This window comes from Sus scrofa, chromosome 4 (genome assembly GCF_000003025.6).
Source record: "Sus scrofa isolate TJ Tabasco breed Duroc chromosome 4, Sscrofa11.1, whole genome shotgun sequence".
NCBI lineage: Eukaryota > Metazoa > Chordata > Mammalia > Artiodactyla > Suidae > Sus > Sus scrofa.
Window position 1 is genome coordinate 130,812,746 of NC_010446.5, and position 19,357 is coordinate 130,832,102.

The 19,357-nt window shown below is 41.7% G+C and overlaps 1 protein-coding gene across 8 annotated transcripts in view; it reads right to left on the minus strand.

The window, feature by feature from the left end:
- Nucleotides 1–14,083, minus strand: part of WDR63 (WD repeat domain 63) — a 61,249-nt gene extending 47,166 nt beyond the window's left edge. For 7 of the 8 annotated variants that reach the window (XM_021090350.1, XM_001928466.6, XM_021090352.1 and 4 more), the window contains exons 1-5: nt 13,734–14,083; nt 8,122–8,191; nt 7,701–7,739; nt 2,735–2,916; nt 2,034–2,138 (exon numbers count right to left, since the gene is read on the minus strand). In XM_021090350.1, the coding sequence (XP_020946009.1) occupies nt 2,034–2,138; nt 2,735–2,916; nt 7,701–7,739; nt 8,122–8,185 (390 nt within the window). In that variant the 5' untranslated portion in view covers nt 8,186–8,191; nt 13,734–14,083. The other variant, XM_021090347.1, reaches the window with a different exon arrangement.

A 19,357-nucleotide genomic window follows, 5' to 3' on the forward strand; every position in this document is an offset into this window, starting at 1 on the left:
TATGAATAAATACAATATCCATTAAATAAGAAGAGTGAATGCTTTTTAAACCAAGATGTCCACCAGGAGATATACAGAGAGATACAGGTAGAGGTTTATAGATGTTCCTGCTGTTTTATTTGCAGTAGTCAAAAGAATGGGCAACCAAATGAATAGCATTAGGGAAAAGGGCTCATACATATTGTGGTATCATCAGAAAATAAAATCTCATAAAACATTTGCAATGAACAAACTGAATCTATAGCATATGATGTCTAAATGTATCAAGATGGATAGATCCTAAGATTTTACAATTCAGTGAGAAAAAGTTGCAAAGCAATTTGATTAAAATCTAGAAATTTTATGTAGATTTTAAATTAATGCAACATATTACCATGTATCATTATACACACATGGTAGCAGTGGGAAATCACAGACAGAAGCCGATATAACACTTTAGAAAATGGTCCCTTATAGGAGGAAGGAGTTAGAAAAAAATGGAGTTAGGAAGGATATGGGGGGGGGTGGAACATTATCTATTATAATTTATTTCATTTTAAAGAATTTGAAGTGAATATAAGAAAATATTAACATTTGTTAATTATGGAAGGGGATTGTGCAGGTACTTGTTATACCATCTGTACTTTTATACTTGAAATATTCTACTGTAATAAAAAAATTAAAACACATAGAAAAACAATCATAAAAATAAAATTGAAAATGCCAGAGTTCCTGTCGTGGCACAGTGGTTAACAAATCCGACTAGGAACCATGAAGTTGTGGGTTCGATCCCTGGCCTCGCAGGGGGTTAAGGATCCGGTGTTGCCGTGAGCTGTGGTGTAGGTCGAAGACACAGCTCAGATCCCGCATGGCTGTGGCTGTGGTGTAGGCTGGTGGCTACAGCTGCGATTAGACCCCTAGCCTGGGAACCTCCACATGCCGCGGGAGCAGCTCAAGAAAAGGCAAAAAGACAAAAAAGAAAGAAAGAAAGAAAAAGTTAAGGCTAACTGAAAGATTGCTTTAAATTTTAAAAGTGTTAAACACTTTAAAGTTCTATGCTTCGTTTTTCTTGCTTATCGGACAGCCACACAAAGCCCTGCTTCCTGCACTTTGACCATACCTCCCCGTGGGGGTGCTACATCAGAAGGCAAGTGTCAGAAACCCGTCACCTTTCATACACACACCCCCAAAGTGAACAGACTGCCTTTCCTTGGAAACTATCATGCTTTTATTTTCTGCTCATCTTGGACACACCCTCCCCCTCAAATCCCCACTGACCAACCTGTCCTTTAAAATTCTTCTTTTAAATAATCATAGCCAACAGTTTTGGAGTGCTTAGATGTGTGCCAGGCACTATACAAGGGCTCTACCTGCCTCAACCCACTTAGTCTTCACGACAGTCCCGGAAATGGACACTGCTGGTGCCACCATGCAGCCCCGAGGCTCTGAATTTACCCGAGTCATGGAGATGGTAAGAGGAGAGCCAGGAATAGGGGTCAAGGCGGGTCTGAGAGCGGTGGTACTCCGGGTTCGCTGTTTCCCCTCTCACGGGGTCGATGAAGGGCAGATAAGCCAAGTGTCTGCGACCCTGAGACGTCTGTTAGCTCACCCCACATCTGCTGCTTAGCTGCTCTGGGTGCCAGAAGTGCTCCAGGCCCCAGGGGATCAGAGCTCGGCAGGAATAATCATGACCGGAGTTCCCATCGTGGCGCAGTGGTTAACAAATCTGACTAGGAACCATGAGGTTGCAGGTTTGATCCCTGGCCTTGCTCAGTGGGTTAAGGATCTGGCGTTGCTGTGAGCTGTGGTGTAGGTCGCAGACTCAGCTTGCATCCCGCGTGGCTGTGGCTCTGGCGTAGTCTGGTGGCTACGGCTCCAATTAGACCCCTAGCCTGGGAACCTCCTTATGCCGCGGGAGTGGCCCTAGAAAAGGCAAAAAGACAAAAAAAAAAAAAAAAAAAAAAAGAATAATCATGACCATGTCTACAGGGCTCCCCCAGAGCCACCACTTCCTTCTGGCCACCACAAATTGCACGGGCTCAGAACGTGCTTACGTTTAGATAGCTTTCCTTGCCCTCTTCAGTTCCAATAAGGTAAAAGTTAAGTCCATATTTGAAATCCTTGTCATAAACAAGCAGAAGCTCATCTCCAGGATATTCCTACAAAAATATCACAAGAGAAGGTTAATGTTCAGGGGTTGGTCAGTTTATATAGACATTGACACAAAACTGATATTTCTTTAATCAATCAATCATAGAAGATAATTATAGTTAATCTACGGCTAACAGCGCCAAATTACAAAATTATTTTATTAACTTACAAAAGCTCTTAAAACACAGTGGATCCAAGGAAATTTATCATGCAATTTTATTTCTAACATGAAAAAAGAAGCATTTCTTTTATTTGGTATTGTTCCCTGTAGCATGTTTGCAGACAAATTATGAATCAGGATCAAATTATGAATCGAACAAATAAAAGCACTTTGGGAAAATAAGGGTAGGTTCCTTTTCTAGTTAAAATTGGGCAAGGATGAGCTTTTTCTGGGTGTGGAATAAGACAATCTGTCACCAGTTGGAGTTTTCTGTACACAAAGAGTCATCCAGAGGGATTCCCAAGAAGGTGTGGATACGATAGCCTTTGCCGAAAGTAATGGAAAACGCCAGATTTGAACTCAGCAATTTCTCCAACTTTTGTGATCATGTACCAGGAAGGTCTTGAGGTAGGACCAAGAAATAAAGAAGGATTCTGTACTTACCTGAACAATTTTTTTGACTGGGTAGAAATCAGATACTGCAGCTCTGTTTTCAAAGTCTGCCAAAATATCTTCTTTTCTGATAAGTTTATAAGGTTGGTCATCTGTGACATCTTCATCGACTCGACAATCAAATATTTCCTGGGTCATGGTAGTTAATACTAAAGGATAAATTTCTGGATGACCTGGGAATGGCCAGGTGGAATTAGGACATTAAATATAACCATTTAAAATATCAACACCAGGAAACATGCAATTGTTTGCTTTAAATACTTGCCTTGGTTAAAATTTTAAAAATTTTACATCCATTGTTCTTTTGTTTTTTTGGTTTTTTTTTGCCTTTTTAGGGCTGCAGGTTCAGCATGTAGAAGTTCCCAGGCTAGGGGTTGAATCAGAGCTGCAGCTGGCCTGCATCACAGCTCGGGGCAACACCGGATCCTTAACCCACTGAGTGAGGCCAGGGATCTAACCTGCATCCTCATGGTTACTAGTCAGGTACTTAACCTGCTGATCCACAATGGGAACTCCCCACTGTTCTTATTTTTAAAGGAAGTTAATACATTGTTAAAAAGATTAAAAGATGAAAATAACAATTATCCCTAATATTACCTCTCAAGAGAGAACCTGTGTTAATAGATTAGTCACTCCCTATGTAGTATCTTACGTGAAATTCTAAATCCTTTCTTTCATACTTACCATTATGTCACTAGAATTTTACTATGACATTATGTAATTTTTCTAATGTATCATTTTAAATTAATGTAATTCTATAGCATAGTTTTTAACCATTCTGTTTTTGGTAAGCCATAATTTTTTTTTTCCTCATTTGTTTCCAATGATTGTAAATAACTCTACAAACAAATATCTAATTTATAAATTTTTATCCTATTTCAAATTATTTTCTCAGGATTGGTTTTAAAAGTGAAATTATTGGTTCAAAGGTATTACCACCCCCTTTTCAGCTCTGTCAAGTCTGTTGCTTTCCTCAAACTGCCTCATTCTAAACCTGTGCTGACAGTCACTTGTGGTAAACAGAATGATGTCACCCCAAGGATATCCATGTCCCAATTCCTGAAGCCTGTGAAGTGCTGCCTTGGTGGTAAAAGGGACTTGCTGATGCGATGGAGTTTAGGATCTTAAGAGCCCCAGAGGTGTGTCTAATGTGATCACAGGGTCCTTACAAGAGGAAGGAGATGGGACAGGGAGCCAGAGGTCAAAGAAAGAGAAAGATTAGAAGATGCTATGCTGCTGGCTTTGAAGATACAGGAAGGGGCCTAGAGTCAATGAACACAGAGAGCTTTTAGCTGAAAAAGATAAGAAAACAGATAACCCTTCCGAACCTCTGGGAGGAACCAGCTCTGCCAACACCTTGACTTTACCACCAGTGAAAGTCCTTGCAGATTTCTGATTTCCAAAATGTCACAACGGTAAATTTGTAGTAACTGGTTACAGTGGCAATAGGCAATTAGCATACCATGGCCACTCTAAAGTATGGATACACTAAAGTGTGACTTACAGTTTGGGTAAATTACTTAACTTTTGGGGGTCACAGAGCTCCCTCTTGTGATAGCCACATCGATGCTTACTTTCCAGAGCTAGAGGCTGAGAGGAGCATGTCTGGCACGAAGTTGCTGCTCCATAAATGGTAACCGTGTGTAAAAGTCATGCCTGTTCTCTAGAAACCTCCGGACCTTGCCTGTGAGCGCCTTCGGATACAGCTGTTTAGATAGTCTGTTGGCCTCTCGGTTCTTTGGTAGGAAAGGGAATCCAGTCCTTGGCAGCATGACCTCCGCAAGCTTTGAGTGACAGTTGACAAGGTCAGGACCCACGTCAAGGAAGTCAGAGGCTCCTAATGTTGCCTGTGGGGAGTCCGGGGGCAGAGAGACCTTCTAGCATAGGGGATGCTAAGTCTAACTCACCACAGGCCTCCTTCAAAGTTTTGAAGGTCCTTTTTCTTTTTTTCCCCTCTCCTTAAACAAACATACTCACTTCTATTTTTCAGCTGAACCATCTCCACCACTACCACCTCCCCAGGTTCACGGACTTTCTTACCAGTCAATTATTTAGTCAGGAAATATTTACTGAGCACCTGCTATGTGAAAAGCATGGTCCTAGTGCCAAGGTCTACAATCTAGACAGACAGAAAAGTACGCTCAGAAATACATAAGGACAAATAGTGACAAGTGCTATCTGGGAGAAAACAGGGTGCGAGATAGAACACAGAGCTGAAGAGGGCAGTAGTGTGGTGGTCTATTTAGGCAGGAAGAACAGAGACAGCAGTTCGTTCATTCATGTATTCAATTGATCAACAAGCATTTACTGAGGGCTTCTGTGTCAACATCTGGTCTGGGCACTGGAGCACAGCAGTCAGCAAGAGAGTTGCTGTTCCCCTGAAGCTTGTGTTTGTGTGAGAAAGAGAGAGAGAGCATGAGAACCCACAAGGGCTGACCAGCACAGGCATATGTGTGTGAAGGGAGTATAAACGCATAAACAAATAAATGTGTTCCTTCCTCATTATTCACAAATTTTGTATTTGCAAATTCACTTGCTAAAATGCATTTGTAACCTCAAGACCAATAGTGGTGGCATTTTTATGGTCATTAGTGGACATGCTTAGAGTAGCAAAGAAATGAGTTGCCCGATGTGCGTGTTGCCAGGGAAGGTCCAACAAGACTGTCTGGAGTTCCCTGGTGGCTCAAGGGTTAAGGATCCAGCATCGTTTCTACTGTGGCTCTGCCATCTTCTATCCTCCCTCAAACTGTGAGCGGTGTCCTTTCCACTGTCTCTGTACTAACACATTTCCCACCGTTTTGTGCTTTGTATTGGTGCTTTGCCTATTTAAAATGGTCCCCGAGATTACTGCTAAAGTGCTGTCTAGTGTTTCTAAGTGACGAAGGTGTGATGTGTTTTACAGAGAAAATACGTGTATCAGATAAGCATCAGTCAGGCGTGAATGGTAGGTAGTGTTGTTGGCCACAAGTTCAGTGTTAGTGAATCAACAATGTTCACTAAATGAGTTGTCTTTAAACAGAAGCACACATCAAACAAGGCTATGTGTTGATTGGTTAATGAAACATTGTGACCAGAGGCTGCAGGAACCTAATCCTGTGCTCCTCCTAGGAGGGAAGGTTCAGAATCCTCTATTCAACTTTGTAGCAACTGTGCAGAACTACCACGAATCAGGAAAATTGGCAGTATTTTAACTTCGGAATTATGACAAGTGCGATGAAGGCAATAACACAGGCACTAGGTGAGAGAGAGGCCCTCAAGGACTGCCTCTTGTGGAGGTGGGGTTGGAGTCTGGATCTGAACGATGCAGAGAGAGTAGCATGGAAAAATTTTTTTCTCAGGTGTTGGGAACAACCAGAGCAAAAGGGCCTGAGGCAGCAACAAGCTTGGTGTGTTTCGTAACAAGCGAGGCTGATGAGCTGTACGTGGGTGGAGAGGATGGAGAGACGAGGTTAGAGAGGAGGGCAGAGCCAGGACGGCTGTCAGGACACAGAAAGGGCAGGGGAGAGTTCACATGGCAAAGAGAGAAGTCAGGGGGATTCTGTGCACAAAACGCACCCACGGGGGCTGAGCGGGAGCAGGGATTCAGTCAGGGGCTGAGGGACTAATCCGAGTGAGGGATGTGAGGCTAAGGTTGCAGAGGTGGGTTTGATACATGTTTTAGATGTGGAACTGTCACCACTTGGGATGGTTTGGATGCAAGTGAGGAGCTGCTGAGGGGGAAGGAGTCAAAGATGCTCTCAGGTTTCCCGGTGGAACATTCAGTCATTCAGTAAATGTTCGTCAGGCAACACACCTGTTGGCTCCAGTGTCCTTGACTGTCAGCTGACAGCCTCCCTCCACCTCCACTTTCCACATCTGCTCCCCCTGGCGCCGCCCAGCCATCTCCCTCCTGGACGGCTGCAGTGGCTTCCTAACCAGCCTCACCTCTGTTCTTGCCCCTGCAATTCCCCACAGAGTAGCCAGGGGGGCCCTTTAAAAACGTAAACCAGATGGTGTTTCCTCTCTGCTTAAATACCACCAACAGCTCCCCATCCTACAAGATTAAAAGCCAAAATCTCTACTGTGCCCTGCAAGTCTTTTAGAGCTGCCTTCTCCCCACCCTCACTGTTTTCTCTGTTTCTAAACATGAAATGCATCATCTAAGGCAACCCAGAGAAAGTTTCAACAACAACAACAAAAATTAAAAGTTGTTGGAATAGGTTATTTAGCCTCTAAAAGTAGGAACCACATTAACTTGATTAAGTTCTAGTTTATTGGCTTAAAAATTAGCCTCTTTCTTTGAGATAGTGGAATCCTACCATGATGTACAGATAAATATTGCCCGTGAGCCAGAGTTTGAAAAATATTTTTATAATCAAGTAATAACTTGGAGATTTATCATACTTTATAGTTTAGAACGTCTCTCAACAATCATACATTGTTGGAGTTTAAACGGACTGCTTGGTCCAGTCTATTTCTCAGTTTGGAATTCTTGCTTCCACTCTTAATGTGTTTTTTTTTTTCTTTTTAGGGCCTCATCGCGGCATATGGAGGTTCCCAGGCTAGGGGTCTAATCGGAGCTACAGCTGCTGGCCTACACCACAGCCACAGCAATGAGGGATCCAAGCTGCATCTGTGACCTACATCACAGCTCACGGCAATGCCAGATCCTAAACCCTAACCCTAACCCTAACCCGTACCCTAACCCTAACCCGTACGGAGTGAGGCCAGGGATTGAACCCGCAACCTCATGGTTCGTTCCTAGTCAGATTCGTTTCCGCCGCACCCCAATGGGAACTCCTCCACTCTTGCTTTTTATTCTTTCTTTAAAACCTATTTCATATTCGAAATGACGATATAACTTCAGTCCATGCACATTTTGATCATTTATTTCAATTTGTAGTATTCTCACTTGCTTACTGAGTGTCAAAATATTATAGAACTGAGGACATAAATTCTATATTGCATTTCCACTTACCCATGCTCTCCATATTTAAAGGTTCTTCTTCTTCTCTAACTAGAATACAATAAAATGATATCAAATTTACATTTTGAATCAAGTGTGTATCTTAGTTTATTACAATTTTTACTAAATGTTAAACCACAAAACTTAAAAACAAATACATAATGAAGACTTAAATTTATTTTATGATTAGGCATAAACTGAATAGTTGTCTTTCTCACAGAATTACATCATAGTGATATCTTTGCTATGGCCTTTGAGATTGTAATGAAAGGAATAAAAATTAAGAATAAATCCCCAAGTTTTGAATTCCACTTCTCTGACTTTATGACACCAAAAACATGTATTTGAGACATAAAACCATGATTGTTTTGGCTGCCAATATATGTACAAATACTAAATCCATAAAAATCTCTGAATGAAGAAGCAGTCCTACCAGGCAACGTTGGTTTGGTTTTGCCGCGTTTCAGGGGCTTCTTTCTCTGAGGTTTTGGAGCCATGGCTCTCTGCATAAAGAGAGACAATCACTGGTACATGCTGGTTTACAGTTTCAAACAGTGAGCATTATCCATTAAGAAACATGAGAACATGTTCTCTAAGTTTTGCCCTTGGCTAAATCAACACGTGTCCGTGCAGCACGGGTGCTCTGTGTGCAGAGGGACCCTGTGACATCAACCCTCCTAATGAGATCCTGCCATTCCAGGGGCGCCATGCAGCCCCAGCATGAGAGGTGACTTGCCAACACTCCCAGGTTTCTGCTGCAGTTCCTGCCATGGGGGGACACAGAGCACACTGGGTCCCTGCCTCCTGCTGCCTTCTCCATCCAGAGAGTTGCTCAGTGCCCCCTGTGCACGGCTGTCTGACAGGTGCCTCAGCTGCAAACACAGGCTGAAAGACACGGGCCTGCATGTACATGTACGTATAACATTTTAAAAATAACACGACTGGAATAGTTCTTTTGTCCTGGCATGTGTACATGTAACCGCTGTGCCCTTATTTGCACTGTCAGAGAATACCTCCAAACATTTTCTATGAATTATTCACCAATTCTGACAGGATGTAACCTGGCCAAGGTCACTGCCGTGATACCAAACCCTTGTCATCTCATCTCCTCAGAGTTCCCCTCCACCCCATCTTCTTGGATGGTAGGGAATGTGATTTCAGGAGCCTGACCAGCAGAATTAAAAAACAGGCTCTACTTTTAACAGTGGAGGGACCCTGGGCAAATCATTTACCTTCTAAGCTTCAGTTTAATGGGGATAATAATGAAACCTACCTCACAAGGAGGCTGTGAAGATTTAATGAAAAAAAGTTGTGCCATCATCAATTCAGGCATCTGACACTGCTTCGCCTCATTTTAAGAATCCAGTCTCAGGCAGAATATTATTTCATAGCCCACAGTCAAAATATAACAAGCTTTGTTTTATGCCCAGTCCCTTAATGACTAAATCTTGGCCAAAGTGTGGGTAGGCGTGTCTGTGTGTTTATAGATATACACTTTTCCTTCAGATTTTTCACATGTATTTTTCTCAAATGGCAATGAAGATTTTAATGATAATAGCCTCATGTTTATTGAATGCTTGCTATGAGCCAGACACAGCTCTAAGTACTTTGTATGCCTTTTTAATTTAATTTTAACCACCCTTTTAGGTAAGCATTTTATTAATACAATGATCTTTATGCCCATTTTATGATGTGAAAACAGGAGGCCCTGAGCTGTGGATGACGTGCCCAAGGGGACGTGTGGACGTGTGGAGCAGAGCAATAGGGCAGGCTGTGCCCCCCGCCCCCACCCCGAGCAGCCTTGCTCTAGTGTCCACACTCTTTGCCTGGGTCCCAGACTGTCCTTTGGATTTCAGCCATGACTGTTGACTGTGTTTCATTACAAATGATGCTATTTAAAAGCACTGTCTTTAGCTAAAAAGGTACGATTTTATTATTTAACCAACATTTTATGTGTCAGACCATGTAGGAATTTCCATTTTATAAACATTGTGCAGCAGGTGCCTCTGACCCAATGTTCTGGCTGTCTAGCACCCTCCGTCCCTCTTCCCAGCCTCAGCCTCATTTCAAATCTGATCTAGTCCTTTTTTTCAGAAGAGTCTTTATTAATATATACCCTCCCCATATTCTATTCCAGCTAAATTTGACTCAAAATACACAAAACCATTGTGAAGTCACCCAGACTCACCCCATCACTGTTTGTTCCACAGTTAGGTATTGAGTGACTGTAACGTGCCAGATGCTTTCCTAGATGTTAGGAATAAAGCTTGGAAAAAATAGATAATCCCCCGATAGAGCTTACATTCTAGTGGGGAAAGAGCAAAGCAAGGAGCAAATAATTAGTACCTTAGAGGGTAATAATTAGTACTTCAGAGGGTAATAATTATTAAGCAGAAAATCAAGTAGGAAGGGGAAAGGGATTTAAGAGTGGAGAGGCTGGGATCAGGGAAGACCTCACTTAAGTAACATTGAAGCAAAGACCTAAGAGAAGGAAGGGAGCCTGAAATGCACATTCTGGGGTTCCCTGGTGAGAGAAGCAGGAGATAACTTCATCTATTCCTAAAGGAAAGTTTATGCCTCCCCCTACCCTGCACTTGTATTACAATTGGTTTTCAAAGCCATCACAGCTGCTTGAATTTCAAAACAGAATTTATGAAAGATAATACCTATAAATATTTAAGCAATCCATTTAAGTATTTCTCACATTAAAACATTAATCTTCTTTGCAAATTAACCCACCCATTCCAGGATGCCTTTTTGCTACCAATGAACTAAAGGACACGTGCTGTACCTTCCACACTAACAGAAAAAGACATTAGGGAGTGACAAAAGAAGTAAGTACAGTGGGCCCCCCTCCACACCTGCAGATTCTGTGATCTTGGATTCAACCCACCTGGGATCAAAAATATGGGAAAAAATTCCAGAAAGTTCCAAAAAGCAAAACTTGGATTTGTCATACACTGACAATTATTTACATATCTTTTACACTGTGTTAGGTATTACACATATCCTAGAGATGACTCAAAGGATGCGAGATGATGGGGTAGGTTATGCAAATACCACACCGTTTTACACAGGGGACTTGGGCATTCTCAGACTTTGGCATCTACAGGACGTCCTGAACCCAATCCTCCCCCAGCCGCGGGGACACTGAAGGAAAACTGCTCTGGGGAAAGCCTCCGTGTAACAGTCCAAAGCCTGTGACTGCCCTCCGCCGGTGATGGGGAATGTTGCATTCAGGGCTGTCCGTGGCTTGGTTCCAAACTAACTTTCAAGACTTGTCCTTGACTGTGTGTGTGTGTTTTTAAATAAGGCTTTTATTATTCAAGAGGATAGCTACTGCAGAGGAAGGATAAATGACACAAATTACAAGTGACACAATGCAGTGACTTAGTCATCAGCCTCCTCTCTTCACTTTCTTCTGCTGTCGTGCTCACACCTGTACACATTCCCATTTATTACCTGTAGCACGTGTGGCTTACTCCCAGCCATGAGATCTTTAATTCTAACAAGACCTGTGGCAGTGGCACCTTATCCTCAAGCAGAGTCTTCCTGAGAAAGAATGACTTCCCTGAGGCTTCTTCAATTAGATGACCTCGTTTAGGTGGCCATCATCCTTTTTATCCTCTTCTATCTTCCCCCAAGGTTTTTTGGGTTTTTTTTTTTTTTTTTTTGGTCTTTTTAGGGCCAAACCTGCAGCATACAGCATACAGGGTAGAGGTCAAATCAGAGCTGCCAGCCTACACCACAGCATTGCAACACCAGCTCTGAGCCGCATCTGTGACCTACAGCACTGCTCAGGCAACTCAGGATCCTTAACTCACTGAGTGGGGCCAGGGATTGAACCAGCGTCCTCATGGATACTAGTCGGGTTCTTTACCACTGAGCCACAACGGGAACTCCTTCCCCAGGTATTTTTAGGTTCATAATGTTTGCCTCAAGTGTTTTTTATTTATTTATTTTTAAATAGAGATTTAGAATAAGATCCAAGACTAACACCTTGGAAGTCTGGCAAGAGAGTCTCTAGGGACAGAGATCCTGAGGAAGTTTTCAAGGGCCCCTGGGCTTTTCAGTCATCTTCTCAGAAGGGCCCAAGACTTATCTACCAGAGATAACTCTTCCCACAATATTGATTCGTCTTCTATTCTTCTTTCTCCTCCTCTAACCCATTCCTTTCCAAGATTAGATATTTACATATTCAAGTAGATGCTAAATCATCGCTTCTCCCTTTGAAATGGCTCCTGAATCCCAAGCCTTCCTCTCTGACCACACCCTCTGGTTCAGGCACTCAACACACCCTCCTCTACCAGGAGTTCCTGACTATTTTGTGCCCTGAACACCTTTGGCAGCCTAGTGAGGCCCGTGCATCAGATAAAAACATGGCATTACAAGGAAGATAGATTATATTGAAATACAGTTATCAAACTCGTAAAAATTATGAAATAATAATTTACTTGCCTCTTTATTAATACATTAAATAATAAGATCTAGCAGCGGTTCCAATTACTGCCTTAATTTTAAAGAAGAGAAGAGCATAAATAATATATCTATAACATCTATGATGTTACATGAAAAGAGCTCTAATTTTTTTGGTGACAAAGTCACAGGTTCTGCCAATACTACTGTAGTTTGTTATCAAATACAGACATTTCAATTAGCAATTAGTAAAAATAAACATGTATTCTTTTTCTGTCCACAGATTCCCCTTCGACTAGACTGTGAACGTTTAACTTTCCACTCTGCCTCTGTTCCAACCAGAACAGTCACCCACAGGACAGGCCTTCAGAATTCTCTTTCTAAAATGCAGATCTGAAGAAGTCACTTCCCCGTATACTGGGACTATAATATGGATGCCTAGCAGGCACAGAGGGATTCTCCTCCGGCAGAGTAGAAGTGGAATTCCTTTGAAATGCAAGTTTCCTGGACCCATTGTGTTTAGCAGGTCTGAGTGAACTTGGGACTCAGCATTGTTAAAACCAGCACGAGGCAGTCTCGCACCAGTGGTCTGCAGACCAGAATTTGCAAAACAGGATAGAGTCCAAACTTGTAAGAACCACCTTTAGTCTCTCCACATTCACCCTTCCAGTTCTACTCCAGCCTCCTAGGATATTATCCACTCTCCAAACAGAGAGGGAGAGCCCTCTTCCCTCCAGACGGCTCCTGCTCCACATGATGCCATGTTTCTCTGCCTGCTTAAATCTGACTTTTAAAGGCTCATACTCTCTGGCGTAGGCCGGTGGCTACAGCTCCGATTCAGCCCCTAGCCTGGGAACCTCCATATGCCGCAGGAGCGGCCCAAGAAATAGCAACAACAACAACAACAACAAAAAAAAGACAAAAAGACCAAAAAAAAAAAGGCTCAACTCTAACATGAACTCTCTGAAGCCGCCATAAGTTTCTCACTGAGGCTGATACAATTTTGTTCTCCCCGACATTTCCTAATCATGCTGTAGAGTAGTTAATTATGCCAGGCTTCTGCAAAGGCAGAGCTGCCTCAGCACATACACGGTGGAGAAGAGAGAAATTACTGAGCAGCAATCAGATCTTGGGGGGCGCTAGAGCAATAAGACAAAGTCCTTACTTTCAAAGAGCTGGTGTTCCCCTGGTCATCTGTTTCACTCCATTTACTCCAGCCCTTTCTTAAGTCCTGAAGTCATCTAATCACTTCAGTCCACATTAGTCTTTTCTTCTTTGGTCTCCTATACCAGGATCATGCTGTTTTCCTTCCCATCCATCCATCCATCCATCCCATATTTATTTTTTCCACCCTGAGCCAGGCATTGAGATAGGCACTGGGAATATAAAACCTGTGAGCAAAACAGTACCTGCCCTCAAAGTTCTTAAGAGTGTCGTTAACTGCTCTCTCGTTGCTTTTTTTGGTCTCCTGGCTAGGCTGGCAGTTCTTTGAAAGCAGAGAAAATTTGGTACATTTTTGTAGTCTTCACTTCATCTAGCACATTGCTGGCACAGCGAGTGTTCCAAACGCCCTTGAAAGAGTAAAATATTGTTTTTCAAGCTTCCTTTCCGATTCAGAGCTTCCCTTACCTGAAACTGCTAAACTGAAGGAAAAGAAACCTCTTCGCAATGCTCTGGAGAAAAGTTCCTTCGGGAGCTGGAGACTGGAGTTTGACTCTCCTTTCTCAGAAAAACAAGACCCAGGAACCTAAGCTGCAGTTCCCCAGGCAGGCTGTTGCTGTGATGCATCTGTTGCTAAGAGAAAAGAGGCAAGTCCGCTACTGAAATTGACAGAGCAGCTCTCCCAATACAGTTCCCGCTCCCTAACAGTATCTTTCAGAGAAGGCTTGTGATTGGTTGCTTGAGGATGACGCCACTCAACCTGAACTAGAGGGAGGGCCGCAGTTTCCCACTAACCAGGAAGGAGATGTGCAATGTCGAGGGCTGCCGCCAGGCCTGACCCTAAATTTATCAGGCTTGTTCCATGCCTCGCGCCCTGTGCAACCATACCCAGAGGAGAACGCTTCTAGGATGTGGTCTCTAGCAATAGGGAGTGAAGGGTAACGTGAAGGTTTCTGGCTGCTGCCCTTTTTACCCCAGCTGCCACCTGGGCCCCTCCTAGGAACCTGCCCTCTGATCCCGGTGAAGGAGAGAAAATCTTGCTGATCAGGTGTCCTGCGGTCCCAGAACTTCTAATGTGTTACATTTTCTTCTTGCCAAAATGTAACTTCTAATGTGTTACATCTTCTTGCCAAATAACTTCTGTATAGAGTTTGAGTCAAACTGGAAGTACCAGTCTCAGGGGAAGAAGATCAAATCCCTCAGCAACACCGAGGCTCATTTTATCTATGGCTGTGGGTCCTATGGGATCATACAGTCAAGGTCATCTCCCTGAACACTATTGCCTGCCTTCCTTTTCTTTAAAAAAATAATTAAAACTGACTAATTTGCACTCTGGCAGAATATAATAAAGTAATTCAATTGACTGCTGTAATTGGTCTGAATTTCTTACTCCTAATTTAAATGAAAATAATTGGCAATAGGGTTATAGATTCATAATTTAATGACCCTAAGATGATTTTACATGTAGGAAGATCATGCACATTCTTTCCAATATCTGAAGAATTTGTGTTTGCAAAATGCAAATAATTTTTATTAAACAAATCATTTAAAAAATTAAACTAGGAGCAGGACTTATCATTGTGATTTGTGAAACTTTTCCCAGGCTCCACGACTTTGAAAGGTTAGTTTTCCCCAGGGCCGAAGTCCTGAAAATTCTTCTTTACTTACTCTTAGGATTTCCTAGAGGCATTATATCTATTCCCCTTAGCTTTAAATGGCCCCCCTAACACATCAGTGACTCCCATTTCTATACTCCAGCCTAATGCATTTAGGCTGAATTTCCACTACTGCTTAGATATCTCCAAACATGTCTAGCTTTGTTCATGGTGTTTAATAGCTGCTGCTAAATAAAGATATTGAGTGAACAAGTGAATAAAGATATTGAAGGAATAATTACTGTACCAGAGGCATCACAACTTAGCAGTAGCAAAAATCAAGTTATTGTCTTTAATGTGTATTTCAAGTATCTTTCAGAAACTTTTTTTCCTTTTTCTTTCTTTATTTTCTGCCTTAGGTAATATTATCCATTGTCCATTTGTTTGCAAAGCTAGGAATCAGAGTCACTCCTACCACACACAGTCAAGACGTCACCAAATCCTGTCATTTTCCTTTTCTAAATTCTCTCTCAAATAATCCATCTCTTCTTAGTTGTCTTCACTGCCTCTGACTTATTTTAGGTTGTAAGAGTGGTCTTGTGACTTGTTCTATCTCTTCCTCTCTAATTTATTTGCCACAATGCCATAGAGTGTTCCAAAACAGAGATGCAGTCCTGCTATCACCCTGCTTACATATTCTCAATCTGGCATATGAAACCCTGTCCAAATACCTTGAAAGTTACCTTGAAGATATCTGGAAGATAATAAGTTGTTTTTCTAACTTCACTTCCTGCCTCTATCTCCATCAACCCACATTTTAGCACAGTGCTTCTCAATTGAACCGCTTAAGAGCCAGAGGCCTGAAACCACAGGGATTGCAGGTTGGTATCAGGCTGATAGTAAGAGGGGTTATAGCTTGAAATAGATTTCCGCAACTGAGATATATTTTTTTCATACAAAGTCTTCACGAGATTTTTGCATTCTGCTCCGCAAAGTGCTCATGTTTGTTTTCATATTTAAAATTTTTTTTCTTTTAATGGCTGCACTTGTGGCATATGGAAATTCCCAGGCTAGGAGTCGTATTGGAGCTGCAGCTGAGGCTTATGCCACAGCCACAGCAATGCCAGATCCGAGCCGCATCTGCGACCTACACCGCAGCTTGTGGCAATGCTGGATCCTTAACCCACTGAGTGAGACCAGGTCTTCTCATGAGCAATTTTGGGTTCCTAACCTGCTGAACCACAATGGGAACTCCTGTTTTCATGTGTCTGAAATCCTTATTAAATTCTGTGTCTGAAATCCTTATTAAATTCTATCTCAATAAACTGGAGAAAGTGTCTGCAATCACTATTAACTAAAACTGACATAACATTGAATAAACTCAAAGAAGCCCCAGGCAGCTGGGCCGTGCTCATTGGGAGGCTCTGCACAGCTCCTGCACATTGCCACGCAGGCCCAGGCGTCTGTGTGTCCCAGCCCGAGAGGCAGAGCTCGGGCACTCAGAGCCTTTGACTCTCCCTGAACATGCCATGTCCTTTAGTTACCGGGCATGTGTTCCTCCTGCTGCCTCTACTTCTCCCTCTTTCTCAACCTCTAATGGCTTTCTTCATTTTCATTATTTAGTAAACTCCTATTTATTTTTCAAAACACAACTCAAATGTCATATTCTCTGAAAGCCATCCAGACACGGAACAGAATTAGTCACTCTTTCCTCTGTTTTTCTGTTATAGCAAGTTTCACACGGTGTTGCAATGGCCTGTTTATATGGCTGTCTCCCCCACTGGACTTTAGGGCTGGGATGGTGTTTCACCATTGTTCAGCACAAGATCTGCCATGGGTATTTCATATATGTTGAATCATTTAATTGACTGACTCGTCTTGAGAGCAAAGCTAGAAAAGCTATCTAACAAAAGTTTCTTTGTATTCTTCCAAAGAATTTCCTTTTCTTAAAAAAATTTCATAATACTTTGCAGTCAGATTTAAGGAAGTAAGTATTATAACCTTGTGATTTGGATGTGACATACCAAGCCTTTCTGTCATCTATTCTTTATAGACACCCCCAGGGAATGTCCATTTGGAGGAATGATTCATATGTCCCAATACCAAGAAAGTTAGAAATCAAATGGAAAATGTTTCATAATTTCTTCATATTACTGATTCAAATTGTAAATGAATGACCAAACACCTGCTCTTTCACGGGAACGGTCAGAAATAAAACATCCCCGTGATGCCTAGTGGACACTTCTCCGTGCTTCCAGGGGTGCTAAATTAAATTTGCCTGAAGTGTAAAGATACTTAAGCATTAGTTTCAGCTTTACTAGCTGAGTGAAAATGTCTTGGGTCAAGAAGCTGTTACTGAAAACATTTCCCTGAAGATTTGAGGACATCTTGATAAGTTTCAGACTGGAATACAGAAGGGTAGTCTGACAAATTAGATATGAGGTGGTTTTTACTACTTATTACTTTAGTGCTTGACTCCTTCAAGAATATTTTTTATGAGTTCCCATCATGGCACAGTGGAAACGAATCCGACTAGGAACCATGAGGTTGTGGGTTCAATCCCTGGCCTTGCTCAGTGGATTAAGGATCTGGCATTGCCACAAGCTGTTGTCTAGTTGCAGAGGTGGCTCGGATCCCGAGTTGCTGCTGTGGCTGTGGTGTAGGCCGGCAGCTGTAGCTCCAACTCGACCCCTAGCCTGGGAACTTTCATGTGCTGCAGGTGCAGCCCTAAAAAGCAGGGGGAAAAAAAAGAATATTTTTTAAAGGTTGGTTCAGAAACAAGAGCTTCTTGACCCTGAATAAGAAATCTTTATGCCTTTTGTTTTCATCCTGGGAGGCAGACAAAGTGGGAGAGAAGAAAGTATCCTTGTTGGAGCCGGAATTACCAGGATTCTGACATGTTTGCAAAGTGCTTGCAAACCTATTGCACGAGAAACTGAGAAGCATCCCAGAAAAGTACTCAGCTTCAGAAAAGAGAAAACAAACATACAAGTCTGACCTGGGAACAAGGCTTTGCCTATTAGAGGAGAGGATTGATTGTGTCAATTCTAGGAAAAAACGGACGGAAATTTCAATAAGAAATCGGAATAGATGTAACGCTGAAGTGAGGCAAGAGGCATGCTTATGAATTCTGCACAGAATGGCTTAAGTCTTATGGGGACTAAAGAAAAACACCCTTCACCCCCATCAGAAATGCTGGTTCTTCCCACACAGGAAGCAGATGTCTCTGGAGGGGCCGGTGAAGGAGCCGAGAAGGAAAATGTGGTGCCGTGTGCTAGCAGAGTAGACTTAGCTGTTTCTCACCAGAAAGGGTTGGTGGCGAGAGGGCCATCGTACGGTGGGGATGGTCCTGCAACACCAGCAGGCATCAAGAGGTAGTGAAGTATCAGTTCTAGGCATGTCATGATTATCACCATTAGGACACCTTAAATATTTTTTAAAGTGGAATCGTTCAAATAACACTGTCCTTAAAGTTAGAAAATTATTTCAGAACCAAAATTTGCCACTTGTTTGTGAGATCTGACAAGCTGTTCACTCTCTGTATCTCAGTTTTACATCTGCAAAATCTAGAATAGTCATGCTTTCCTTGGAGCCAAATTAAATAAAGGGTGAGAACAACCACACTGCTGCTGAGAGGGCATATTCTGCAAAAGAGATGAAACCTCACAGTGGTGGACTGGAAACAGGTTGTCAGTTCAGGTTTCCACAGGGGAATTCCTACATAGCAGGAGAGAGAAAATTGGTTCTTCTCTCCATCAAGAAGACAGTTTCAGATTTGAAATAAAATCTACATTGAATATTTCTGCCTTGTGAGGGTACAAATCATAAGATTTAACCAAAAGTCAAGTGTTTTCATCCCTGAGATTGAATATTTAAATTTTGAACAGCTTGATATGTTCCCAATAACAATTTGTTTAGAAACAACTGGTTTAGAAAATTGTGGGGTTTTTTTTCCTTTGGCTTATTGGTTATTGTAGTAGTATTTCCAAATTCCCAATAAAAATTAATCTTTGAGATTCAGGAAGCAAAAAAAAAATGGAATTCCTGAAATCATGAGTTATTTTGTATTTTTCATAACAATTTTTAACATGCTTTTAAAATATAATAAGTAACCATAATAATAAACAGTGAGTTGTTTTTCTGTGATAGAATTAGACTAACAGTTCTGGAGGTTTCCTTATATTTTAAAAAAGATAATAATAGAAGTGTGGTTTATTATTATGAATCAATATATTAGACAAGATTGTATATTTCAGTTATATGTCCCTGCTCATTTCATAATAAAAACCATTAAAAGAGGGAAGGATTAATGCAAAATAAATTCTAAATAAAATAAATTTAAAGATGAAAAATAAAAATATTTAATATTTAAAAAACTATTCTTCAAATGACAATTTAAAACTTATAAAACATTAATTGCTTTATCCAATAGATTTGATCTTTGTTCTGTGACAAATATTCTAGATGAGAGAAATTTTCTCTTATTTAGTGTTTGAT